This window comes from Sclerotinia sclerotiorum, genomic scaffold, assembly GCF_000146945.2.
Source record: "Sclerotinia sclerotiorum 1980 UF-70 scaffold_18 genomic scaffold, whole genome shotgun sequence".
NCBI lineage: Eukaryota > Fungi > Ascomycota > Leotiomycetes > Helotiales > Sclerotiniaceae > Sclerotinia > Sclerotinia sclerotiorum.
Window position 1 is genome coordinate 514,995 of NW_001820818.1, and position 26,687 is coordinate 541,681.

General features: G+C 41.3%; 10 protein-coding genes and 1 non-coding gene across 11 annotated transcripts; 7 read left to right on the top strand and 4 right to left on the bottom strand.

Annotated features, from left to right (window-relative positions):
* Positions 1-221: 221 nt before the first annotated feature.
* Positions 222-1,020, bottom strand: SS1G_11529 (hypothetical protein; the record flags this gene model as incomplete). The annotated part of the gene is made up of 2 exons (XM_001587486.1): positions 222-772; positions 906-1,020. 2 exons carry the CDS (start codon positions 1,018-1,020, stop codon positions 222-224), a joined length of 666 nt encoding a protein of 221 aa, XP_001587536.1.
* A 389-nt stretch (positions 1,021-1,409) lies between these two features.
* SS1G_14655 lies at positions 1,410-1,519 on the top strand. The gene has a single exon. It is a non-coding gene; the product is annotated as a tRNA-Ser (tRNA).
* A 1,024-nt stretch (positions 1,520-2,543) lies between these two features.
* On the bottom strand, positions 2,544-3,183 carry SS1G_11530 (predicted protein; the record flags this gene model as incomplete). Its single annotated transcript, XM_001587487.1, has 3 exons — positions 2,544-2,628; positions 2,993-3,037; positions 3,122-3,183. The coding sequence occupies 3 exons, from the start codon at positions 3,181-3,183 to the stop codon at positions 2,544-2,546; spliced, it is 192 nt and encodes a 63-aa protein (XP_001587537.1).
* A 953-nt stretch (positions 3,184-4,136) lies between these two features.
* SS1G_11531 (hypothetical protein) lies at positions 4,137-6,845 on the bottom strand (the record flags this gene model as incomplete). The annotated part of the gene is made up of 6 exons (XM_001587488.1): positions 4,137-4,425; positions 4,514-4,604; positions 4,792-6,057; positions 6,105-6,436; positions 6,491-6,527; positions 6,839-6,845. The coding sequence occupies 6 exons, from the start codon at positions 6,843-6,845 to the stop codon at positions 4,137-4,139; spliced, it is 2,022 nt and encodes a 673-aa protein (XP_001587538.1).
* Positions 6,846-7,670: 825 nt separating this feature from the next.
* On the top strand, positions 7,671-9,234 carry SS1G_11532 (hypothetical protein; the record flags this gene model as incomplete). The annotated part of the gene is made up of 5 exons (XM_001587489.1): positions 7,671-7,841; positions 7,891-7,950; positions 8,392-8,569; positions 8,634-8,750; positions 8,903-9,234. 5 exons carry the CDS (start codon positions 7,671-7,673, stop codon positions 9,232-9,234), a joined length of 858 nt encoding a protein of 285 aa, XP_001587539.1.
* Positions 9,235-9,530: 296 nt separating this feature from the next.
* On the bottom strand, positions 9,531-10,928 carry SS1G_11533 (hypothetical protein; the record flags this gene model as incomplete). The annotated part of the gene is made up of 2 exons (XM_001587490.1): positions 9,531-10,837; positions 10,895-10,928. The coding sequence occupies 2 exons, from the start codon at positions 10,926-10,928 to the stop codon at positions 9,531-9,533; spliced, it is 1,341 nt and encodes a 446-aa protein (XP_001587540.1).
* A 514-nt stretch (positions 10,929-11,442) lies between these two features.
* Positions 11,443-13,075, top strand: SS1G_11534 (predicted protein; the record flags this gene model as incomplete). Its single annotated transcript, XM_001587491.1, has 4 exons — positions 11,443-11,656; positions 11,723-11,979; positions 12,040-12,219; positions 12,269-13,075. The coding sequence occupies 4 exons, from the start codon at positions 11,443-11,445 to the stop codon at positions 13,073-13,075; spliced, it is 1,458 nt and encodes a 485-aa protein (XP_001587541.1).
* Positions 13,076-14,218: 1,143 nt separating this feature from the next.
* On the top strand, positions 14,219-16,773 carry SS1G_11535 (hypothetical protein; the record flags this gene model as incomplete). The annotated part of the gene is made up of 4 exons (XM_001587492.1): positions 14,219-14,363; positions 14,414-14,753; positions 14,802-15,921; positions 15,988-16,773. 4 exons carry the CDS (start codon positions 14,219-14,221, stop codon positions 16,771-16,773), a joined length of 2,391 nt encoding a protein of 796 aa, XP_001587542.1.
* A 4,679-nt stretch (positions 16,774-21,452) lies between these two features.
* Positions 21,453-24,160, top strand: SS1G_11536 (hypothetical protein; the record flags this gene model as incomplete). The annotated part of the gene is made up of 2 exons (XM_001587493.1): positions 21,453-21,900; positions 22,137-24,160. The coding sequence occupies 2 exons, from the start codon at positions 21,453-21,455 to the stop codon at positions 24,158-24,160; spliced, it is 2,472 nt and encodes an 823-aa protein (XP_001587543.1).
* A 330-nt stretch (positions 24,161-24,490) lies between these two features.
* SS1G_11537 (hypothetical protein) lies at positions 24,491-25,696 on the top strand (the record flags this gene model as incomplete). Its single annotated transcript, XM_001587494.1, has 1 exon — positions 24,491-25,696. One exon carries the CDS (start codon positions 24,491-24,493, stop codon positions 25,694-25,696), a length of 1,206 nt encoding a protein of 401 aa, XP_001587544.1.
* Positions 25,697-26,176: 480 nt separating this feature from the next.
* SS1G_11538 (predicted protein) lies at positions 26,177-26,335 on the top strand (the record flags this gene model as incomplete). Its single annotated transcript, XM_001587495.1, has 1 exon — positions 26,177-26,335. One exon carries the CDS (start codon positions 26,177-26,179, stop codon positions 26,333-26,335), a length of 159 nt encoding a protein of 52 aa, XP_001587545.1.
* Between the last annotated feature and the right edge of the window lie 352 nt (positions 26,336-26,687).

A 26,687-nucleotide genomic window follows, 5' to 3' on the forward strand; every position in this document is an offset into this window, starting at 1 on the left:
TATAAATGGCCAGATTTGAAGAGACTTTGTCGTCTAAGTCGACCAGAAAACCGAGTGGATAGAAGCCCAATTTTCCCTATCTTCTCTTCGAGAAAGTTTAGACCCCGGTGTCCGATAGATATACATCGACGCCTGTTGCACCTTTAACGCCTTACCCGGTCCAGCTTGTGTTCACACAACCCTCGTTCCGCCCAGAAAGTATAATCACACTGCCTGTCCATTCATTTCTTCTTTCCTTCTACCACTTTCTCATCAACCTCTTTTACCTCTTCCATCTTCTTCTTTCCTCCATTCCATACCTCCCAAATCTGTTCCATAATCAAGTCACCATATCCTTTCCCCGCTTCCAAGGCTTCTTTCTCCTTCTGGTCTCTCTTTTCCTTCCAGTCTTTTCCCTCGCCACCTAACCATATTTTCTCCAAAACACTTTCTTTCCCCTTTCCTTGAACATTCTCTACCGTTGGTTGACCAGCACTTCTCTTCTCCAATGCTTCAAGTACTCCCTCGCCTTTTGCGCCTTCCTGAGATTTAAACATCGTTCCCACAAACTTTCCACTCTCCTCCATCCTTTTCTTTTCCTGCGCTTCCCGTATTCTTCTCTGAGTTTCCTTTGCCTTTTCAGGCAATTCTGTGCCTGAAAAAGAAGTCACTCGGTTTTGTATGCGAGTCATCATTGAGACACCAGTGTATTCGTAGGCTAAGTGATTACCACCGATAAATGTTGTGCTCATGAGAGCGAAGGTATAGACGTCCATTTTGCGGGGTGGTATCACTGTGGAGGGGTTAGTTCAATATTATTAAGAGATGGGATTCGATTGGCGATCATTTGTCTTACAGATAGACACAAGGTCCCATGATAAAATGATGTGACCTAAAGTTGCAATTGAATAAATTGGAGAACTTACTCATAACGAGTGGACAAACGATGAGGGCTGCGAGGGATGCATTGTGTAGAAGAGGAGTAGTTCGTGGATTTGCAGGATCAGGTTGAGTGAACTGAGAAGGTTGGGTCGTAGACATTGTTACGGAAGAGACACTATCTGAGTAGAATCTCGTGGTAACTTAGGTGAGGTGTTGTGTTATGAAGATTGCGAAATAATCTTACAATATTAATTTTGAAAGAACCTGAGGGGCGGAAATAATGACGCTGTAGATAATTTTTTGAGACCCCGGAGTTTGTTTATTCCGACAAGTCAATGAAAGCCGGTTATTTCTGCCATAAGCTTGACATGAACTTGCTATGAAATTTGCTTCAATTTTTATCACAATAATATTCATTCTAGATTTTATTGAATCAATTTAAATATAGCAGAAAGGGTAAAGAGAGCTAAGGGACTTCATTCCCAATCGTTGTTGAATGGAGTATATATATTAGAACGGCAACTTAAGAATCATTCAAAGACGATCAGGGCACTTTGCCAGAGTGGTTAATGGGTAGCACTCGAATTCCTGTAGCTTACTACAGGATAATAGATATGCTATGTCTTCGGACGCGCAGGTTCAAATCCTGCAGGTGTCGTTTTGTTTTTTTGTGGCTTTCGCACAGTTCACCTGTTTGTTCATTTATTTTCATCACTTCTCCAAATTTCGGAGATTTCTGGAGATGCAAGAGTGATGCATATCTCGGACTCCACCTCAGCTAGACACCCACATTCATTCATTTAAGTTTTCACTCAACTGCTTCATCTCAATACAGGTACCCGTGAACCTGGTCGGTGGTATTCAACATTGGACGGAAGGACTGTTTTTTTCTATTTACCGTGGAACCGGCAAGTCCAAATCATCACTTGCCCTTGTTTCTGCACGACATAATTCTCACAACGCGGCTCATCTATGCTGAGGGTTATGGTTTGAGGCGGGTGAACAGCTAGATTCATCATGATTGGAAAGTCATCCATGACTTTAATGGCCTGTCAAAAGCGGATTTTAGAAGCAGATTGATGGCATTGATGTTTAACACATAGCGGCATTGTCTGCGATGCAACTAAATTTCGCTGCAAATTCTGTAGGAAAAAGCTGCATCATTCTTTATGGTTTCGTTCCTTCCTCCAACTGCGCTTTCTGTCGTCGTATTCTTTATTTCTGCTCTGCCATATTATTGTTTACCCACTTATCACAGCCGCTTTTTCTGTTCGACAAGTTGAGCCACTGTACTCGTAATTACAATTCCTATTTCCAATCGCCCTATCACGACCCCAGTTGATCGCTTGGAGGCGGTCATACCTTCTACTTCGTATATCTCTTGTCCATGCTACAAGAATCATTTTATCAATCTTTTCAATTCAGTTAGAGGCATCCACCTTACACGGTGGGTGTTGATGAACCCCGTCCCCACCAACATTTCCACTATTGCCTTGAAGCTCAGGGCAATTGATATAATCTTAATTCAAAATGACTGGGCTTGGACTTATTGCTATTGTATTTACCTCAATCTTCAGCTCTTAGTTTTCTCTGATGAGCCCATGCGCTGATGGATTTAGCCTCTAGTTTGGCTACAAGTTTTCCAGAATCATCCATTGCATGGTAGCTTTATTGTCTCCCGTTTAGGTGCCGTTCCTTTTATGTCTTTGATTGCCGAAGTAATTGTTTTTACCTCCATACTTCTGAGCTAGAGCTTTGTATGGTAATCTGTATGCATGTCTATTTTGTTTTCCAAATTTTTGCTGTTTATTTCATAGCTGCCGTGTAAAAATTTTGAAGAGTTCGTAATCAAGTGAGCTGCCTTACCAATGCTCATTTACTTTATTACGTTCACCTATTTCATGTCTTTCATATTTCGAATCCAAATACATGACAAAAATACAGGCACAAAAATTCCCGTGTCAGGCGATCAACATCGTTTTCGTCACAAGCATCAGAGACACGCGTACGGTAGTTGACCTTGAATGTCATTTAAAGTTTTACCACTGTATTTGGATGGGATTGATCGATTCTACTGTTACAATCACCTCATTCAATTACATTGACTAATTTTGCTGAAACAGCAACATACAAGTTCAGCGGTTCTTCAAGATTGATAACATAATCTCTGAGACATCTTCAAACTGTGCTATTACATCTTTTACATAAGCATCAATGCCGTATCCAGTTTTGAAATTCCATCATTTATATGCAACCACACCTCAGAAACACTCTATCAACTATTCGTTGCTCGACTTTCTTTTCACCAAAGCAATTCTCCATGATGATTGCACAGGCAACTTCAAATTACTCTACTAGTGTACTATGTCCTTCTCATTCCCTCCACTCCAAGTGGTATATATACCTTGGCAAATCGTAGCGTTCATATCAATTACCTTCTTACCTACCCATTTTAAATACCCCTCATTTTAATCAAAATGAAGCAGAGTGCAGATAATTCAATGTGTAAAGCTTTTTCTTTCCTTTCCTGTCTTTCATGAAACTACTTCCTTGTAGACCTTTATAAGAAAAGCTAAGTTCTTGTAGTTTATTCTGGGGTATTTAAAATTTTAAGATCTTACCTCAGAGGTTGTACTCCGTACAGATCCTTCATTATTGACAAACATGTAATCATGGATCCCATTCCATGTACTCACTCCCTAGATGCGGTGGATATTTATACTCTAAAATAGAATGGGAGTGTAATATATAGTGAATTAATATATAAACAAGTATTGTATTATATTCTTGGTTTTAATAAATAATAAATAATAATAATAATAATAATAATAATAATAATAATAGAGTTGAGATAAATAATTGACATTGAGATTATGATTAAAATATAATGTAATAATCATTAATAGGTATTTGGTATGATTTGGTTTCGTTTAGGCCTAGGATATAATCTTATATGAATCAAAGTAGAGTTTGAATGAATAGATAGATAGAGATGAGTTTGACGACTGTGTATTCTTTTGGCTTGTATCTACTTCTTCCTTTCCTCCATGAGGCCTATACCCATTACAATAGGGATAGGTACTCCTCCATAACATGTCATGGGTTATCAGCCCTAACTATCATCTGCTATATTCATTCATCATTCCTCCCTAATCATCATATTTATTTCCCAAATTCCTATCCGTCATGATATACGTAGCCTATCATCTCCTTCCTCCCCACACCTCATCAAACCAAGAAGAATATCACTGCCGCCTAACCTCCCTTCATCAATTTTATCTCCTCGAATCGAGATATGCCTTAGCATCATCCCATGTCTTCTTCTCCGCATCCTTCATTTCTGTATCTGATAAAGTTTTTACCCCCTTATGCAATGCATCAAAGAAACCAAAAGCAACATCAAGATCCTCTACGAAATTAATTGCATGAGGAAGATATGTGGAACTATATGAATTCTTCATTAATTGCCTTTCCTCTTTAGATATGTCGGGTTTGATGCGGTCATCTAAGTAGGTTTTGACGGCTATTCCAAAGGCGACATCTATATCATTATCGAATGGAAGACTGTTTTCGAAATGTCAGTGAGTTGATTAATTGGAAAGCAGAGAGTAGCTAAAAATATGAGAATCAGAAGAAACGAGAAGAAACGTACCTGCGACCTAGACCTTGATATTCTTTGACATTCCGAATAACTTGACCACTCAATAGCATCGATGCAACAATTGCTTCAATAAGATCTCTATCTGCATCCCGAATAGATTTAATGATTGAATGATATGAAAGGAAATTCTTGCTCAAAGGACCAGTATAGCCGATAGGAAAAGGTCTAATCTTAAGAAGACAGGCAGAGCGACTAATAAGAATGCGTTGAGAGGGGATCTTCATCTGGACCTCGCAATGGACCCCCAATTAGTTCAGGATGACGGTCACGAGTGTGAAGATTCTGGAAACGAATGAGCTCGTATGCCATAAATGCTGCTTCCTCGATGAGGTGAATATCCTGGTACTTCTCAGAAATAGGTTGAATGGCTTTTAAAGTAGTGGCTAATGCCTTTCCCCAATTTGTCAACTCATGCTTGTCATTGACATAGCCTCTGAGATGAAGTAGACGCCATAATGAATTGGATAGAATTTCTGACTTGGAGGAAAGACCAGTCGCCTTTGATTTACCTATAGTTTTGGTAGGAAGATCCTTGTTATCAAGTAATGATATCGCAGCAAAAGAAATCTTTCCTGCTTTCAATGATTTGGTCTCCACTTTCTTTAATTCGGAATCCTTAACACCCCACAAGTCAACTAAGTTGTTAGTTTGTGGTTGTAAGCGTTTATGGTCTAAAGTTGGCTTGTTGTTATCGTCAAACCAGAGGCGTACAGTGATATCTTTATAGAGAAAACCACGATGCATTCGAGGGGCAATTAGGGCTGCAAAAGTTTCTCTGAGTGGTAAAAGAGATTCTGTAACCAACTTTCGATATTCATCTGACACAAACCCATCAAGAGTTGGAAGAACATGGTATTCGAGAGAATTGAAGGTATTCATGAGACGTGGACCGATGACATCCTTTTGTAGATAAGAGTATAACTCTGCGGGCAGCTGTAAACCAAGGTATTCATGATTGTCGCCAGTCAGGTGATCGAAATCTCTGATATGAATGTTTCCGTCTGTGTCTACGGTAACACAATGCTTGATACCCATCTTTGCCTTCCGGTACTTATCGAGCCAATCTCTATCACGGACATTCAAGATATCGCTGAAAGCTGCACAAGTCGCACTAACCGACTTTTCCGAGGTTCGAAGTAGATTGATCGCATCACCAACGTTATAAGGCTGACGACTGATGATAGTTTGGTCTTGGAGTGGTGGAAATGGTGGTAAGAATGATGTTCCGGTCATCAATAGTGCATCGGAGAGCATGTCTGATGTGACATTAAGCTTCTTGAGTAACTCAGATTTGAGAACTCCTCTTAGAGCCTTGTTCTCCCAATCTGTCGAGTTCGGCGGGAATATGACAGCGTCCCAAATTTCGTAGAGAAGTAGTTCTTGAGAACCCATGATTCCATCAATATATTGTACATCGTGACGATCGAGAGCTGCGAGTTGAGCACAAGCACTGAAAGGAGCAGTCATGTACTCTAAGCCTCTCGCAGCAAGCACCTCTTGTAGGATATGATATAGGTCGGTGATTTGGATGGCGCCTATTTTCAGTTAGTAGAAGAAACTACTTGAATATTCAAACACTCACCAGCCTTGCGAAAAGCTGCGACAGCATCTGTAGGGTTGCCGTCGTTGTACAATGCCCATGCTTGTTCTGTTTCGGATATAGCAGACTTCAGACTGCGCATCGTCATTTCTTTCTTGCCAACAATTGATTGACCTTCAAATACAAAAAGTGGTTCCATTTCATGCTCCTTCCATTTGTCCAAATCGTTCTCGATATGTATTTTCAATGCCATGGGATGCCCACCCAAAGCTGCAAGTAAAGGTTCATCGGCGGTGCCTTTCAAAAGATTCGAGAGATAAGCTGTAGCTTCAACACCAATTTTCGCATTTACTAAATCAGAGAGTGGCATAGAACTGTTTGTCGCAGATTAGCCAGCGAATTTCCTTGCGGAGCACTTGATATCTTACACTACTCCAGCCTCAACGTACGGGTCGCCAGTGTTTACTGCATATATCGAATCAGTCTCATGCCGCGAATCAAGATTTAAGTAACCGTATCCATAGCCATCCTCAGAGACTAGTGACGCCGGTGCAAAAGGCAGATCTTGGTCATTCTCGTAGGGATTGGTCACCACCGAGTCAGCGGGGGTAATCACTTCCTGCATATTTGAATCGTTTGGGACCTCCAGCCGGTCATTCATTTTGTTTTTCGAGGGTGGAGTATTTTGCGGATATGGAAGTGAAATTTGGAATTTGAGTTGCGATTATGGTTGTGGTTGTAGTTATGGTTAAAATCGAGAGGGAAATGGAACTTACGAGGCATCTTGAAATTTAAATACTGAAAGTTATTCACTAATTCTTTCCAAGTATGATTCGACTCTTAAGCACTTCCAAAAATGAAAGACACCAAATCGTTGTAATCGTGGCCCGTCTGAACAATATTGGAGGGGTGTTTGCGGGAAGGAACGTTGGACGGTTTGTGAGACCAATGACTTGTAAAGGGCGAGTTGCGGTATAAATTGGGGATATACGCTAGAAATAACTGTGAGAAGGTAATGAAGGGTATATATTGGAGTGAGATGGGTGTTATATTTCAGGAATTGAAGTGAACGTGATAGATGCACAGTAGGTACTCTAGGACTCAGGGTAGTGGAAGGATGGATGTACTTTCAAAATATAATTTGGATTTGAAGTTCAGACCACAGTTCGGGAGCCGTCCAAGCTCCAAGCAGATCGGTTCAAGGATTAGCGTTCGCGCGGCTCCGTTCGGTTTATGGTACACTTTCCAAAAATAACAAAATATAAATTGTTATTTAAAATTATATTATCATTTTATATCTACTCAAACTAGGATTATATGCTTGAATACACCACTTCAATACCTCACGAGTGAAATTATCTCGAAATAATATCTATCCTATTGATTTCTTGTCATATAAAAAGGCTGAATGTCTATTTTGGTGTGACATGACTAAGCGGAGCCGCTAGCCGCCACCATCTTCTGGATTCATCACGTGCAATCTACGATAAGCTCTCCTTATCAGAACTCGTTTTGTAAAATTAAATGAGAACATTCATCCCACCCTAAAGGGAGTTTTAAGAGAAAAGAAAAACCATCCCATTTACAATTGTCCAAGATTCAGGAATCATGTCGTCTACAGATGAGGGGAAAATACCAATTATAGATATCTCAGGCTCCGTACCTGAAGCAGAAGTTGCCAAACAACTTGTGGATGCTGCAGCAACCTTTGGCTTCGTTTACATAAGAAATCTGGGGAAAGATATCCCTGTCGATGCTATTGACAGAACCTTTGAATTGGTATCACTTCCTCGACCTTCTTTATAATCCGTAGCTAAAACATGAATAGTCTCGAAAGTTCTTCTCATCTCCAATAGAAGAGAAACAACCATGTAAAATCACGGATAATGTATGTCATATGATATCATTCTATACCCCGCCATGGATAACAGCTGATGAAGGGATAGAATAGGGGATGGTCTGGAATGCATACAGAGAAACTGGATGAGAAGAATCAAAGAGTTTGTTCCCCCTGAATATTACTATGAGATTTTAAGGCTAACACATTTATAGGTTGGAGACTTCAAAGAGTAGCCTATCTCCCTCCAAATATACCTCCGTGCATGCCATAACTGACTCCTCTCCCCTAGAGCATTCAATTTAGGCGATTTTGTCGATGGAAAAGCCGAACAGCCTCTTCCACCGTCATTATCTTCACACGAGTCAGAGCTTAACGAGTTTCAACTCTACTGCCACAAGCTTTGTCTCAAACTCCTTACCTTATTCGCTATTGGTCTTGAGGTACTTAATTTCCACCTTACGACATTTAACATTGACTGACCATCCATAGATTGACCCTGGGGCTGGTGGTTCCACATGGTTCTCCTCTCGACACCGAGGCGGCCCAACAGGATGCATTCTTCGACTTCTCTACTATCCTTCCTTACCACCAAACTCTGACTACCAACCCGATGTTGATATCCGAGCTGGTGCCCATTCGGACTATGGATCTATTACTCTTTTGTTTCGTACGTTTACGTCCCCTTGGCTTGCATTCTATACCCTGGCTGAACCTAACTTTCCCCTCTTTAGAACGACCTTCACAACCCGGTCTCGAGATCCTCCCTCCGTCTTCTTCATCGGAGCCAAAATGGACTCCAGTCCCCATCCAACCACCCCCAACCGAATCTGACCCCTCTCCCCCAATCCGTAAGTAACCCCGTTCTAATTTACCGCAAATTAAATCCAAACTCTTCTCACGCAATCTCTCTTCCCCATCCTCTTCCATACGCCAACTCCCTTACCAGCCCTTTCTACCACCCCCTCCCCCACCCAACTAACACTGACACCCCTCCCCCCAGTCGTAAACATAGGCGACCTCCTCTCCCACTGGACCAACAACCTCCTCGTCTCCACGATCCACCGAGTTATCTTCCCCAAATCCACTTCCAAAACTACTTCCAAATCTACTCTCCCCCCAGAAACAGCAGATCGCTACAGCATAGCCTATTTCTGCCATCCGGTCGGCACCACCATCTTAGAAAGCGTCCCTAGCAAGCGCGTACGAGAATTCGGAGAAGCAAATGGAGAAATCGAACGGAAAAATGGAGAGAGGATTACAGCCGATGAACATTTGATGGGGAGGTTGAGGGCTACGTATGCGGGGTTGTATGAGAAGGGAGGGAAAGAGTAGAGTGTGGGGATGAAAAATCGAGGGTGAGTGAGTTGTGTACTATTACATTGAAAACTATCTAGAATGTGAAATGGTGTAAGATTATCTGTTGATGGCGGTATTATTTTGTATGCACGCCTCCGTCGCTAATCAGGGTCGTTTTATTCTGAAATGCTCATATAATACAATTGATTGAGTTTCCGCGCCGACGTCAGTATATATTCCACTAGCCGCTGACTCGGCCTTGACAAGGGGCCAATTATGCAGCAAGAATCCTTGATTGCTTAGCAATATTAGCCAACTACAAGTCTTACCGTCTATGCGCCGGTCTTCTCTTCCTTCGTTTCGACCGTCTCGTCTTTCACCTCAGCCTCATTTGTAACCTCTCTGCCCTCGACCTCCTTTTTTATATCCTCGACCGCCTCGGACTTCACTTCAATCTCCACTTTAGGAGTTTCTTCTACAGGTGGCTCGGTAGCCGTTTCTGGAACCGTCTTCACAGCCGTCTCTCCATTCCACTCATCCAAAAATTTCTCAACTTGTGGTCCCCATACACCCTCACCCCTTTCCAGCTCATCATACTCCAAAACATTCTTTCCCAATTCAAATTGCCCTTGTCTGACCCTAACCAAGCTACACATCAATCCAGCTGATCCTAAATCTGCGCCTAAGTCATGGCATAATGATCGAACATAAAAACCAGATGATACTGTCATGCGAATCTTTGCTGCTGGTGGTCCTTTCTTAACGCCTTCTTTGGAGAGAATAGGTTGATCTTCCATGGGGGTTTTATCGGAAGAAAGACCACCTGACATCATCGCATCATCCTTTTCCTCCTCGACCATTTCCTTGGTTTTCTTTACCGGCCTTTCCACAACTAAATCATCCTGATCATCACCCATTTTCCTCTTTCTGCTCTCAAAATCCTCCAATGCTCTCTCATTCTCTACGCCCTTTCCATTAGTTGCCGGTTCAGCTTTCTCCTGCTTCCACAATTTAGCCGCAACATTGACTTCCGCATACCCTGCTTCTTCAGTTGGCGCTTTCCATTGATGTTCGTCACCTTCATAGAACTCTAACAATTCCAGTTCTGAAACATCAACTGATCTCCTCTCGATTTCTTTTGGTATTTCCTTTCCTTCGCGCGCATATTCGTAAAGAGGTTTGCCGTTCATCTTTAGAGCAGAAAATAATGGCGGTAGTTGCATAAACTTTCCTCTGTATTTAGCTAGTCCCTGTTCAACCATTTCTCTGGTGATATGTTCATATGGTGCTCTTTTCAGGAGTTTTCCATCTTTATCATATGTATCGGTCGCGGCACCAAATAATACAATCGTCTCATAAGTCTTTGTACATAAAAGGAAATTCCCCAATTCTTTTGTGCCTTTTCCAATACCAGCAATGAGCACTCCTGTAGCCAATGGATCTAAGGTTCCTCCATGACCAATCTTGACCTGTACTTTCTTATTTGACTTCCTACGTCGTTGTCTTTGATTATGTTGTTCTTTTTCTCGAGCTCTGGTTTCTATTTGGATCCATGGTGCAAATAATTCGGAAGGATTAAAGTGAGTTTGAAGATCGCGAACAATTTGAGCGGAAGAACGACCAGTGGGTTTATTAATGGCTGTGGGATTTGATTAGTTATTGATATCAATTGTACGGATAAAAGATATAATCATACCGAAAACGCCTTCCATAACCTTTCCTTTTGTCATTGTCCACCAGGCGAGTCGGGACATCTGCTGATGTTATGTTATTGATGAGGGGATAGTAGATATTTGTTAATTATGGAGTGGAGTTTATCAGGTTCTCCAGCTTTTTTTTGCGAAAGCTTGAAATTGCTGCGAGCTACTAGGTAAGCATTCTTATCGGCATGTGATTTGAGCTTTGCTTCCGGATAAACGCCGGTAAAACTTTGGTGTTTTCTTAAGATTGGTGACGGAGCGGAGCTTGGAACAATTATTTACCAGCTTCGGAAAATCATTTAACCGACTATCATGATCTTATCGAGAAAATACGACAGAAGCCACAGCGTGAACTTGATCAAGTTTGAATTTGAAGGAAGCAAATCTTATCCAAACATATGCTGAAGAAGGTAATTGTTTCATCTGGATTCAAATCTGCTAGCAATTCACTCCGCCAAACCAAATTAAGTCACGTGTTGCAATATTTCTATACTTTGATAGATACAAAACTATGAGTGAAGCTACGAATAGTTCAGCATCTACAATGTTTAGCGCGCCTGATGGTGTACCAAATCAAAACAACTCTTCAGAAGAAAATGTCGATCATATGGATGTCGATGACAAACCGAGGCTGGTCCTTCAAGATACAATTGTCTATCAAAAAAATGGGACTATTGCCAATGTTTTCGATTCTGTCCTTGGCCTAGAACTGCGTGCTGAGGGTGCACTTTGGGTAGAAAATGCAGAAAAATATAAATGTAAGTTTTTGATATCTGATATTTCCTTCATTGACAACTTCAAATCAACATCTAATCCTTTAATAGTCAAGAGACCAAATGGTACACAATGTCAAATTCAATTCCAAATGTATTCTTACGAGAGAGATGAACTTGGAGCTATCATTCTATACGTGGAAGATTCCACAACTAAATCTTGGATTGAACTAAAACCTTCGCAAAAGTACGTAGCACACTTCACCTCCATGGTAGAAAGTGCTGAACTCAAGCATTTTGTTACCGATTACTACGAGCGTGTACTTGCTGGGGAGTGTAAGGATGACATAGCTGAACTATGCTGGGAAGTAAGTTTAAACAATTCTGCAAGATCAATCTGTACTTCAAATACTGACCTTGAATCATAGTATGCTCGTGAGGATGGTCGTGGATTGTTACAAGACGATGTCATCGAAGTTTTGACTAAGAATGCAAATGCATTCTTCCTCTTATCGGCTTTTCGTGAAGAGAAATGGGTAGACAGAAGCACTAAGGGCATGAAATGGCCTGATACAGAGATTTATAAGCTTCTCAGGAATGAATGTTCTGTATGTACTTCTATTATGTGCTTAACTCCTGCAAAACTAATTCTGGTAGACGGCTTATGACAGAGCGAATACGCACGTTTCGCATGAACCGGGGCCAATGACTGTCGACTCCACTATTATTCTAGACCCTCCTCCTACCATTAGCGACGGGGGCGACCCACAAACCAACCATTTAAACATGCTACTGTCCTTGGTTGCCGAAGAAATCGGAAATGGAACTCCTGTTAGGAAGATTACCTTAGCATCACTATGGAATAGGCTCTATGTAAAGACCAAGATTCCGGACTATGGCATGAGTGCCGGACCCCGCATTGCAAAGTGCATTGTCTACAGGATCGGCGGTCTCCTTGCAGACACGTTGGAAAAACGTCACCCTGATCTATTTCTGGGTTCAAAATTCACCGATGGACTTCGCGACGTGGGTCGTACTCAATATCCACCTCACACTAAGCATGTGCCTACCGACGCCCAATGGCAAGAATATATGGATATTGCTGAGGGACTTTACCTTGTTCGTCGAAATCCTCAGCACGAAGAAAGGGTCGGTGCCAATTCAGTTGGTGGCTCTACAAAATTACAGGTCAAGGATATCTTTACTGGAGAATTGGCACCACCTCGTCCAATTGGCCGCGTCGGAGGCGGACGTGTTGGAAGACCGCCTAAAAATCGAAACCTTGAGCTTGAATTCTGCGAGGAAGAGGAAGAAGATGAGAGCGGCGAGACTTCTTCTGGATTTGATATTGAGGCTCCTTTGACGGTAGAGTCTGCCTGGCAGCGTGTTTGGGAGTTAGGTGGGGAAGAAGAGATCATTAGTGATCGTGTAGTCCCCTCTCGCATTAAACGCTCTGGTTATTGATCTTGGATACTTGAATGTCATTTACAGACTGGCGTTATTTTGAGCGATAAATAGATACCACGGGATGGAGTTTCTTGCATTTGGATGAATAAATGGTTTTCTAGAGTATTGAACTTTTGTACATTTCCTTGCGTTTGTATATCAGGGTGATCATGCTTCTGTGTTGATATTATGTTTTTCTACTGGAATGTATCAATTTCGGACGAGTATTTCTACTTCTTCCAGCGAGCTCGGACATTCGCCATATATCATCTGATAGTTCAGACCATGTCACGAATTTGTACCTTCTTCAAACACCTATCTGCCACAGAACATTATCATCCTACTCGACACAGATACTTCGATAATTTCCCTACTCTCACTCGCCAGCAGGTGATTTTCGATTATTGTTCAACAATCTACATTTACATCGAATTTGAACATGTACCCAAAAATCGGCTGATAGACATAAAACCCTTAGAAAAATTTGGTGTTGGAATGCTCGGCGCGCCTCTTGTTGCATGCTTTTTGTTCAGTCCGGCGTAAGCATTTTGAAATTAATCATCGCCATTCTTTTTGGTATTGACAACTAGATTTTCTGTAGCGATTTTTCTGATACTTACATGTGAGTGTTCATTCAGGTGTAACAAATTCGATTTTTGTCTGACTGTTCCCCTTTTCTGGTAAGCGAGTTTTGTTTCATTCACTATCAATACTAGCTAGCTGTATATCTTATGTTTAACTTTTATATCCCATCCGATTTCGGTATCTTTCGGTCTGTTTTTGAGAATTACTTATATTCTAAATTGTTTGATTGAAATTGGAATTCTCTATTCACCATTGAGTTATTTAACATCGAATTAATTACAGAGTTTTACCGTACGATAGTGACATATTTAGGCCCAAAGTTTTCCCGCAATTTATAAACACCCGTTTTTTCGCACCTGTGGGATTCTCCCCCGTCTTGATCCGGCGGTAGATTGGTGGATACCAAGGCCCGCTAAAGTTGCGTTGTTGAACCGGCTAAATGTTCCTTCGATATACCCCTCATTTATTTGCCCCCGAGCTCCTCCGTAAACGTATATAATCACCCACATTGCATGTTATAATAGAATATATCAAAAAATATAAGGTAGATTTTTTCCGTAAGCTCAGGTGGTCAAAATGCCTACGAGCTCTTGGATCGCGTTTCTATCCCTTTCACAGCTCTCGCTTGTTGTGCATGCCAAAAGTCTTTGGTCGACTCAGCCGGCGGGTTTCGTGGATATTATCAGGACTGCGTATCCGATTGGAAATGGTCAATTAGCTGGTATGTAATTTTAAGAGTGTTATGCTTCTCATATACTAAATAAAATACAGCACTGCCTTTTGGCGAGCCAGGTTCCGAAAAACTTAATCTCAACAGAGATTCATTGTGGAATGGTGGGCCCTTTGAGAATGCAAGCTATAATGGCGGTAATCCAAACTTTTCAGTGGCTTCCACATTGCCAGGTATCAGAGATTGGATCTTTCGAAATGGCACCGGAAATGTTACTACATTGATGGGCTCCGATGATAATTATGGAAGTTATCAGGTTCTGGGCAATTTATCCGTGTCTTTGCAAGGTATATCTGATGCTACTGGTTACAAAAGAAGCCTTGACCTGGGTACTGGAATTCATACGACTACCTTTAACACTGCTAATGTTTCTTTTACTACGTTGGTAACTCTATTCTAAGACCCTGGTATAATACTAACAAGCACCAGCGCCGTCTTTTGTTCTTACCCAGACAGTGTGTGCGTTTACCAAGTCAACTCAACAGCCACACTTCCTAGAATCGATATTTACTTTGACAACTTACAAGCAGACAGCTCTTTAGTCAAATCATCTTGTTCAACATCTTCAAAATCTGCTCTATTCAGTGGTATTACTCAAGCTGATATAGGCATGATTTATAAAGCCGAGGCACGAGTCATTGAATCTGCAAAATCGGTCTCCTGTTCAAATACTACAGGAACTCTCAGCATAATACCATCTAATAATCAACATTCTCTATCCCTGGTAATCTCGGCTGGTACAAATTACGACGCTACTAAAGGCACAGCTGCGCATAATTACTCATTCAAAGGAGAAGATCCAAGCAACTACGTTTCGAAAACCGTCGCAAAAGCCGCTTCAAAAACTTTTAAAACCCTCAGGAAGAATCATCTCGCTGATTTTTCCGCCCTCATAAACACTTTCACACTAAGTCTTCCTGATCCCCTTGGATCAGCAAACAAAGAAACTGCAACTGTCATTTCAGCATATAATACTACAGAAAATAGCCATACCGATCCCTGGCTAGAAAGTCTCCTATTCGATTACAGTCGCTATCTATTCATATCATCATCACGAGATAATTCACTCCCGCCTAATCTCCAGGGGAAATGGGCGTATGGATTATCGAATGCATGGGGCGGAGACTACCACTCCAACATCAATCTCCAAATGAATCATTGGGTAGCTGATCAAACGGGACTTGGAGATTTGCAATCTGCATTGTGGAGCTACATGGCGGAAACATGGGCACCGCGGGGCTCGGAAACAGCGAAATTATTATATAATGCCCCAGGTTGGGTTGTCCATGATGAGATGAATATTTTTGGTCATACGGGTATGAAAACAGGTGATGAGTATTGGGCTGATTATCCAGCTGCTGCGTCATGGTTAATGCAACATGTAGCTGATTATTACGATTATTCTCGCGATGAAACTTGGTTGAAGAATACTGGGTATCCGTTACTCAAAGCTATTTCTGAGTTTTGGCTTAGTCAACTTCAGAAGGATGTGTATTTTAATGATGGGACTTTGGTTGTTAATCCTTGTTCTTCGCCTGAACATGGTCCTGTGAGTTTTTAACAGCTTGATTGATACCGGTCATGGATATAAAGATTTAACTGACACGATGCATAGACAACATTCGGCTGTACACACTACCAACAACTCATCCACGCGGTCTTCACCAGCACACTCCAAGCAGCACGCACACTCAGCACCGACAACACACTTCAAAACACCCTCCAAAGCACCCTCACCACCCTCGACAAAGGCCTCCACATATCCCCGCTAACCCAAATCCAAGAATGGAAAATCTACTTCCCCGCCTACGAAAACACCACTCATCGTCACCTCTCCAATCTCATCGGCTGGTACCCCGGTTCCTCACTCTCCTCCTATCTCTCCGGGTACACCAACTCTACCATTTCCACCGCGGTGCGCAATACGCTTATCGCGCGGGGACCAGGTATTATAGATTCGAACGCTGGGTGGGAAAAAGTATGGCGCGCAGCTTGTTGGGCGCGATTAAATGATACGGAGATGTCGTATGGAGAGTTGAGGTTGGCGGTGGGGAATAATTTTGCAGGGAATGCGTTGAGTATGTATTCGGGGAAGAATGAACCGTTTCAGATTGATGCGAATTTTGGGTTTGGGGGGGCGGTGTTGGGGATGTTGGTTGTGGATTTGCCGGTTGGGGTGGAGGGGGAGGGGGAGGAGCTCGAGGGTATGAGGACGGTGGTTCTTGGACCGGCTATTCCGGGGGAGTGGGCTGGGGGGAAGGTGCAGGGGTTGAGGGTTAGAGGGGGGGGGGTGTTGGATTTTGAGTGGGATGTCGATGGGGTTGTGGTGAGTGCGGCTTGGAAGGTGAAGGGGGTGGAAGCTTTGAGGATTGTTAATGTTAAGGGTGAAGTGCTTTTATAGTCACTTGTTCTTACTTTTCTATTCTGTTCTGTTATCAGGGACAATAATCCTCTACTTCATATATATATATATAGCTTATAAAAAACTTTTTGATATCCAATCTAATTGAAAATATCACATCAGACACCCTGAGAATACTGTCACGATTTACCAATTCACGTGATTTCGAGGACCTTGAGGACCGAAGGGTTCATAGGGTCCCAAAGGTCCTCAAAGATGATATAGAGTATATAAACATTCATTATTTTCATAGTATAGAAGCTTCGTGCTCAACTTAGTTATCAATTAGTTTACCTACATTCTACTTGATCTAGTAACGAATTCACTTCCAAGTGAATACCAGTGATAAAGCCTTAACCCACAACTACCAACCAGATGAAACCTCAGGCAGCCGCTGCCTCCAGCACAGTATCGTTACAAATACTGTTACGAACGGTATTCAGTTACGACTAAAACCCGTATCACATGACTAAACAAGGGGTCACGTGGTCCCACTCGTCCCACCGATTTAAATCGAGGGGAACGGTGGGATATACGGCATGAATGTCTATATAATCAAGATGGATTTCCTTTGTATAGAGCTTCGTGCTCAAGATCAATCATTTAGTATACTCTACTGTTAGTTACGAATTGTATATCATCATTGTCATTATTTAAGTCCCTGCTTAACGCTTAGTTATAAATCATCTCGAGAGCCTAAAGCACTTCCACGTGATCTAGACGGCAAACCTCGTAACAAATACCTACTCGAAATCATGAATTTAATATAAATACTCAATTATTCTAAAAGCATCTTCAATCCTTTGTCTATTATTCAAGCTAAAATTGGACGAGAAAATGAATTTTTAATTAACAGATTAATACTCATCTCCGGGTCTAGAATTACTATCTAAACACCCCCCGAGTTGTTACGAGGTTTGCCGTCTAGATCATGTGGAAGTGCTCTAGGCTCTCGAGGTGGTTTATAACTAGGCGTTAAGCAGGGACTTAAATAATGATAATGATGATATACAATTCGTAACTAACAGTAGAGTATACTAAATGATTGATCTTGAGCACGAAGCTCTATACAAAGGAAATCCATCTTGATTATATAGACCTTTGTGCCGATGGCTAGTCAGGAGCCGTTGCTCCTAGGAGCGGGCGTTCCTGATTGTTCCTAGGAACGTCCGTTCCTCACCGTTCCATCACGTGTTTTCAAGGTCATGTGACATTCTATCGCAACAGGTGTAACAATTCCTTTGCCAAATCCAAATCAATTAGTCTTCCTTTTAGATCATCTTCAACAAGAAACTCGATAATAATGATATTATTTTCGAAGATATCCCAATATAGAATCTCTCCATCCTCTAATAACGATCTATAACTTTGAATAATATTGTATAATACCTCTAAAAGCTCTTTAACTGATTGAAATTTGTGGAGAGATCATCCAACCGATGAAGTTACCAAACAATAATTCACTTAGTTATCATATGTCTCACTTTCGCAATCTATGAAACTATCGATTTCGGTTTCTTGGATACAATCAACATTATTCCACTACCACTTATTCCAACAATAAGCCAGACTATCATCCGCCGTTTCTTGAATACTATAAACGTTGATTATATCTAATTTGCCTTCTTTAATATATACATTTATCCCACTAGCATAATTACTATCGGATTTAGATCTCTTCAATCTGTTCCCCCGATCAAGTCTTTCATTTCTTTTTCTTTTCTATCTAAAAGAAAGATATACCTACACCAATTCCCTAAACCCATCACACAATTCATACTACTCCTTAATCTTCCTTTAAGATTTATCTTAGAATATACCCAATTGGATTCCGGACTACCATCGATTCAAAAAACTTTGCTCGATAGCTTTCGTAACCTTCCGAATTTCATATCTCATCGGAAATACGAAATAATATGTTCCTTCTTCATGGCTAGCTAACGCTGAAGCTCTTGCCTTTCGTATAATCGCATGTCGGAGCAGGTATCTACCACTATTTATCGTTTGTAAGGATGGAAAAAGGTTCCTATGGTTGGTATAAAGGATAATATTCTCTCTTTCTTCTTGAAACACTGTTTGTTGAGCTGCTCCTTAGCAGCCGATAGACACACGATGCCTAAGGGAAGGCTCTGGAAATCTAAACGCGGTACATATTGCAGCCCAGTCTGAAGAGATGGCGGGAGAACATCTCATGTGAATATTTGTAAACTGATTGCGTATATGTCGTTCTTGTACAAGCGTCAATAGCGTCGTCGAAAAGAAATTTCGACCAAAGGATTGATGCTTTGAGGAAATACGAAGCTTTCCACTTGATCTGTCCTGATGGAAACATCCTTGAACGACGATATATATAATAGAGAAGATCGAGCCTATTATATTCCTTCTTGCAATGAGGCAAAATATTTAGACTTATCCCCTCATAACCCGCCAAGCTACGACTTTTAGTGTACAAGGGCTTATAAGCCAATTAGATCAACTGAATTTCCTTTGATTTTTACATTCAATCCTAGTAACTTGTTACGTCTCGACTTGACAACTAGTTATCACGTGGAAGCGACGACTAGAACGTTGGGTTTATATTAGGAGGAGGAAGGAGGAAGAAGGGAGAGGACAGCAATTAGTTTGTGTCTGAATAGGACCCCATGGTTAGGCTGCGATTATACTCCTACAATTCAGTGATACTCTTACAATTCCCTGCCAACCCCAACCTTACAGAAGTGTGCTTAACCAGGGTGTGCACAGACCACATCTGCGTGCGCTTATGGGACTCGAGAGGATACCAGCAGGGTTTTCATCGCTGCCTGAACCAGCTCGGCGGGTCGACAGCCAGTATAGATCAAAAGAAGCATGATTGTCGCAAGTGCCAAACGCTGATCTTCGGTTGGAAATATAGATGTGTCCCGGGCCCAGTGATGGGTAAGGAAACTTCGTTTCTAAGTTTTTATGTTTCGTAGTATTTTATTTCGTGGTACGACCTATAAAATAAGGTATTGGGTTTATTGAGACCAGAAAGAGCATCAGATTGAATTGATTGATTCTCTAGCTAAGCAGTTAAGCTGCGAGTATATATTCAAAAAATGAAGGAATAGGCTTAGGTATTCGGCCTTCGGAATTAAAGTGCTTTGAAATCAAAATATTGAAAGCAAACAAACAGTATACCAAAAAGGAAAGAATGAATTAAAAGTTGAGTTTTGTTTGCTCCTTATATGCATCATGCAATATATATGCATATGCTGCCAAGATCCCAGGAGGTCAACATAAGGGTTCGATATCCTTTACCGAGCTAATCTAATAGCAGGATCGTTGTGTTTCCTCGAAACACAAGCGTCACATAAGTGGTAGGCACTCGAGAACGATAGGTAGAGTTTACTGCTATGGCTCCTGGCTTGTTAAAGACCTAGAATTGGGCTCACGAATTTTGTCACTTGTTCAGCGGGAGCTGTGGTAGAATACGAATTGAGCTCATTGTCCTTCAATCATTTTGCGATTTGCAAGATGCTAGGCTCTAGTCTCCAGATGTGTCTCAGAAAGCTACGATACACACAATCACCAATATTGGAAGACATGGTAGAACTTGAATTGAGAGATTGCTATTTGGCTCTATTCTAAGTACTTTTTTGGCACACACAACAAATTTTGAAGAAAAATTATTTTTCGAAATACACCCTTTTTATATCTCATTTGCACTAAACAAATCAGCATCAATCGAACGCAATTGTCCCCAAAGAAATTGAACCAGTGGTTGTTGTGATACTGTCGTCGACGTCCAAAACACGTGAAACCACGCTAAAACGCGTGAAATTTTCACCCCCTTCATCCCTCCATTACGAGGGAAGAGAACTCAATGACGGGGACCACCCAATCGAAATTCCCAGAAGTGATCTTAGGCACTCCATGCCAAGTGAACCACACTGAACAAACCCATGAAAGAGACAATAGCCCGCCATTCATCCTTTCCAGTCCTACCCCCTCCCAACCCTTCAACTTTCAAACACAACGCAATACCTTGAGCTCTGATGATCCATTCAAATCACCAATCAATCGCCCAACGTTCCAATTCAATAAAAAACGAAGACGACAACCCAGCCACTCAGAACCCCATATCAACTCACCAAAAGAAGCTATCCAAAAAGCTAGAAGTCTACTCATTCTAGCTGCCTCCCTGGAAGAGGATACCGAAGAACAATCGAAAGTCCTAGACTTAATCGAAATATTTCGTGAATATCTTGAAAAAGGAAAACTCACAAAAGCCTCAAATATCATCATATCACAAATCTCCCATCTAGAAAATGCCACCAAACGGATCGAAAAGCAAGCCAACCATCTTTCAAACCTTTCTCAGTCATATGATCCTCTCTCACAATAAACGCTCTCTGGAATCAAAGCCAGCTATGCCATTATCACTAAAACCTCATGAGAATGGAACCTAGTTACAAAGGCAAAATCTCACAAAACAGAAAACTACAGAACAAAAGGAAGAAGCCCCAAGAACGGACTAATCCTCATCAAACCTCTTATTTATCAGCCACCCTCTTTTTACACCATTAAATACAAGGAATAAAGTCAACGAAGCCTTCAAGAAAGCAGGAATCAATGGACCAGTCATCTCAGCCATCACTACTACAAGGAGCGGCAATTTTATACTAACCACTAACAGCCCTTTCAATGCACAATTCCTGATGGAAAAGAAGGAAATCTGGGACAAAATCCTTGATGCCGAAAGAATACAAATCGATAAACCCTGGCATAAAGTCATCATTCACAAAATCCCAATTCAGGAATTCTCAGGTCTGAAAGGTATGGACCTAATCAAAGAGGAAGTCAATACCTTCAATCCAGGGCTCAGTATTATGAATACTCCTTACTGGCTTACCAATGTCTCCAAGAGAGCCAAACAACAAGATGGAGCAATAGTCATTGCATTTGCTACACAAAAAGAAGCAGATATAGCTATCCAGAAAAGGCTATATATTGCAGGCATTAGTGTTAGAGTAGAAAGATTCTATCCATCTACTCCTTCATCCCAATGCAACAGATGCCAGAGATTCGGCCATAACGAATCATACTGCAAAAAACCTCCAGCTTGCGGACTTTGCAGTAATAATCATGCTACAGTCGGTCATTTCTGTATAATCTGCCAAGCAAAAGGCAAACCATGTCAACATCTAAGTGTCAAATGTGTTAATTGTAAAGGAGAACACAAAGCCAACTCGAAAGTATGCGAAGTATATCTATCAACCATCAAGAAATCCAACTAATGCTGTACAACAATACTCGCATTCTTCAAATCAATCTAAACAAGAGCCCTCAAGCAACCGAAAGTGCTCTCCAACTTGCTTTAGAACTCAAAATTGATCTCATAGTCATTCAAGAACCCTGGATCCTCTCGAATCCTGAGAAAGACTTCTCCTCAACCAGATCTATTGCCCACTCTAGCTTCTCTCAACTCCTCCCAAATAATCCTTCGAACCTGCGTCCCCGAACTATGATCTACATTTCAAAAGGATTCAAACCGCTAGTAGCCCTAGCTCCCAACTCCCCTAATGATCCAGATATTCAAATCATTGATATCACTCAAGGAAAACATACAATACAACTCATCAATATCTACAATGAAGCGGACCAAGCCAAAGAAAAAGGCCACACCATCGAAAGATGCCTTTACAATACCCCTCTTACTCATCACACCATCCTCGTAGGAGATTTCAACTCCCATCACCCTTGGTGGGACCCCTTCTCTAACAAAAGCTCAAATGCCGACCTACTCACCGAATGGTTTGAGGATCACAATCTCATTCTATTTAACGAACCAGGCACGAGCACCTTTTATCGAACACATATGACAAATCCAAGTGTCTTAGACCTTACTTTAGCCACAGATTCAGTATCTCCCTATATCACTGATTGGCAAGTCCTCCCGGATCTTGGATCAGATCACTTAAGCATTCTCTTTGAAGTAAAGGGCACTTTATCCCGTATAACGAATATAGCTCAGCCAGCAAGATTCAATACAAAACTTGCGGATTGGGAAAAATTCGCGAATACCCTCAAATCGAAAATATCGATATCAACCACCTTAAATTCGAGTGAATACCTTAATATCGCTACCTCAGAATCCAACTCTCTTGATTCCCTTCTCGACAAGAGCCAATACATACAAGTATTGGATGAAGCTGCAAAAGAATTCACCCGAATAATCACTTATTCGGCTGAAACCAGTATACCGAGAATCAAGTCCACAAAAAGAGCTAAACCCTGGTGGTCCCCAGAGCTGAAAGCCCTTCGAAAACGACTCTCTAATGCATTTGAGAACGTCAAGATTTACCCGGAAGACGATATGTTCAAGAAAATCTACCAGTCAGCCAGGAATCATTACTTCCAAGCTATTAAAACAGCAAAGAAAAACCATTGGAATGAGTTCCTTGAAAAAGAGGATACCCAATCCGTATTCAAAACAATATCATACACAAAAGATATACAAACCGAACGAATCCCGAATATTCGATCCAATCCCTCTAAACTAGAAAATTCTTTCGAGGGAAAATGCTCTGCATTTAGATCGACCCTATTTCCTCCTCCTTCATTCACCCCACCGCCCAATTGGGAAAGCTATAAACAATCTAAGAAATGGGAATGGCCTGATCTCACAGAGAGCGAACTCCTAAACGCGTGCTCTGCAAAAATCAAAGGAAAGACCCCTGGCCCCGATGGGATCACTCAAGATATCATTATTCAAGCGTACAAAGCAATACCAAAAGCATTCTTCACCCTCTTCAGTCATCTTATCAACCTTGGTTACCATCCTTCTTGCTGGAAACAAGCCACTGGAGCGATACTCAAGAAACCTTCAAAACCAGACTACTCGGCCCCAAAAGCTTATAGAGTTATCGCCCTACTAAATTGCCTTGGCAAAATAAGTGAAAGAATTCTAGCTCAAAGGCTTAGCTACTTAGCGGAGACTACGCAATTACTTCATTACTCTCAAATGGATGGAAGACAAAAGAAATCAGCCATCGACACAGCAATCTTACTCACTACCGAAATCGAAAGAAATTCAAGATCCAAGAAGAAAACCTCAACTCTCTTCCTGGATGTTAAAGGCGCCTTTGATCATGTATCTATGAACAAATTATTAGATATCTGCAAGAACCTAAACCTCCCAACCAGCCTAATCGCCTGGATCTCATCTTTTTTGAAGGAAAGGCTACTCAAGCTCTCATTCGATGGCCAAATTGAAACCTTCAAACCGATCAATACCGGGATCCCCCAAGGCAGCCCTATTTCGCCAATCCTCTTCTTAATTTATATTCGAGATCTATTCTCAGCAAATTCAATCAAATATCTCTCATATATAGATGATATAGCTTTACACATTTTCACATCCTGAAAAAAGAACATCATCTCTCTCGAAAAAGCAACTAAACAGATATATGCTCTAGGCAAAGAAAATGCTATTCAATTTGATCTAGCGAAGACGGAACTAATACACTTCTCTATATCCAAAGATACGAAGACAGCCTCAATCAAGCTTCCGAACGAGGAGATAATTCAACCCTCAACACTAGTCAGATGGCTAGGCATATGGTTCGACCCTGGCCTCAGTTTCAAACAACATGTCACAATCCGAGCTACCCAGGCTAAAACCTCATTCTACCGAATGGCTAGACTTGCTAATTCTGAAAAAGGCCTTAGTCCCAAGGCAATGAGACAGCTCTATATGGCATGCGTCACCAGCATAGCTGACTACGGTTCAATTTTATGGTGGAAAGGGCAAAACCAATTCAAGAAAATCCTTCAATCCTTGCAAAACCTCGCCCTTCGAAAAATCCTAGGAGTATTCAAAACCTCACCAATAAAACCAATGGAAATAGAAGCCGCATTGTGCCCTCCAGAAGTAAGGCTAAATGCTGGAATCAAACAATACGCCTTCAGATTATTGAAAATCTCCCCTTCTCATCCTGTCAATTTAATAGCTACAAAGCTGGCTACAGAAAAGGAAAATCAAGATGTAGTTGCAACCCCTCAAAGAAAGCAATTAAAACCTACTCAACTCGAAAAGATCAAAAACTCAATCCAGAAAGACTTCGATCCCCTCACTTTGGAAAGAATTCATCATTTCTACTTCCCTCCTTGGAAGAAGGAAGTTCCATATAGAGTCAATATCAGCAAATTAGGAAAAGAAGAAGCTGCGATGATCCATAATCTGGCTTTCAAATATAGATGCAAAAATACCATTACCATATACACTGATGCCTCATCCACTCTAGAGGGAATAGGGGTTGGGATCGGGATAGTAGTCATCTTACCAAATGGCCGAAACTCATATCAAGAGACTATCAATATAGGCGTGAATCAGCTTGTCTATAACGGTGAGCTTCTAGGAGTTACTAAAGCGATCGAATACGCAAATTCAATAGCTCAACCAGGAAACAAGTTCAAGATATACTCAGATAATCAAGCAGGATTATTCCGGCTGAAAACCCCCTCCGATTCACCTGGTCAATCATGCCAAATCAAAGCTATAAAAGCTGCGGAAGCTATTCAAAATAAAGGAGCCGAAATCTCTCTCAATTGGGTCCCCGGACATACATCTGTACAAGGAAATGAGCTAGCTGATTCTCTTGCAAAAGAGGCGACCAAAATACCATCCTCATCTCACGAAACCAGTTATGCCTCCATTGGAATGGATATAAAAAGAATGAAATCAGAGAACTGGATAGCCATCCTTAACACTAACAACTTTCATCAACCATCGTCAACATATTCAAGAAACTACCCCTGGAAGATCAGCTCAAAAATCAGAATTCCAGGAAACATCAAAAGAAGCACAATCTGTGCTCTGTTCCAACTCAAAATTGGACACGGATACTGTGTGAACGAAGTGAATGACTTCAATTCAATTACTACTGTAATAAAGAACTAAGCGAACGCGAAAGAGACTAGCTCTTTTAGTAAGTCTATATAAGACTTACTACTTTCAATATGTAGCTAGCTCTTTAGACAGAATACAATTAGACATACAGGACCTACGTAATCCGTGGGTGCTACGTCTTCCGTATCCTTCTCGTACCAACAGATACTTCAAATCTTATTTGAAACGATTCGGTATCTCCTCTAATGACAATTGTAGATGTGGGGGAAAGGAATCTCCTGATCATCTTCTGCTCAGTTGTCCTTTATATAAAATGGCAAGGAAAACCCTCAATAAGGATAACCCCATAGTCCGACCTACTATGAAATATCTGCTTCATACTAAAGCAGGAATCATCAAGACCCTCGAATTTATCGAGGCAACGAGAATAGCCACCAGATCATGGCATCTCAATAGAATGCATGAAGAAGAAGAGGAAGAAGGCGGAGAAGAAGGGGGTGGACCGGAAGATTGTGATTGAATTGATCAATTATGGCCAATTTGGTCAATTTGGTCAATTTGGTCATTTTGGTCAATTTGGTCAATTTGGTCAACTTGGTCAATTTGGTCAATTTGGTCAATTTGGTCAATTTGGGCAATCACCCCAATGTCAAATTTCATTACATTTCATTTGTTATTCCTCTTACTTGAATACGAGAGTATCTGTAAGGCGGGCTTGGTTCCCTAGTATTAGTTTTCACTTCCCCCATTCAAACATTAGAAGATTGAGGCTTTCAATCTCCCCAACCTGTATTAGCTACGGTCGAATAAGGCCAGCCACCCTCCATTTACTATTGTTAGAAGCCTACAAAGCTCCTAGCCGTCTTAGATAGTCATAGACTCAGTGTAGACGTTAATTTAATCAATCAATCAATCAAGTACTTTTTTGGGGGACTGTAGAATTACCAAACCCTTCTCCCCCATTTCTTCAGCGATTGACTTGTGAAAGGGCTCAAAACGCTTTTGCTTGTCCACAATCGGCTTCGTTTTTACCCAAGGGCCT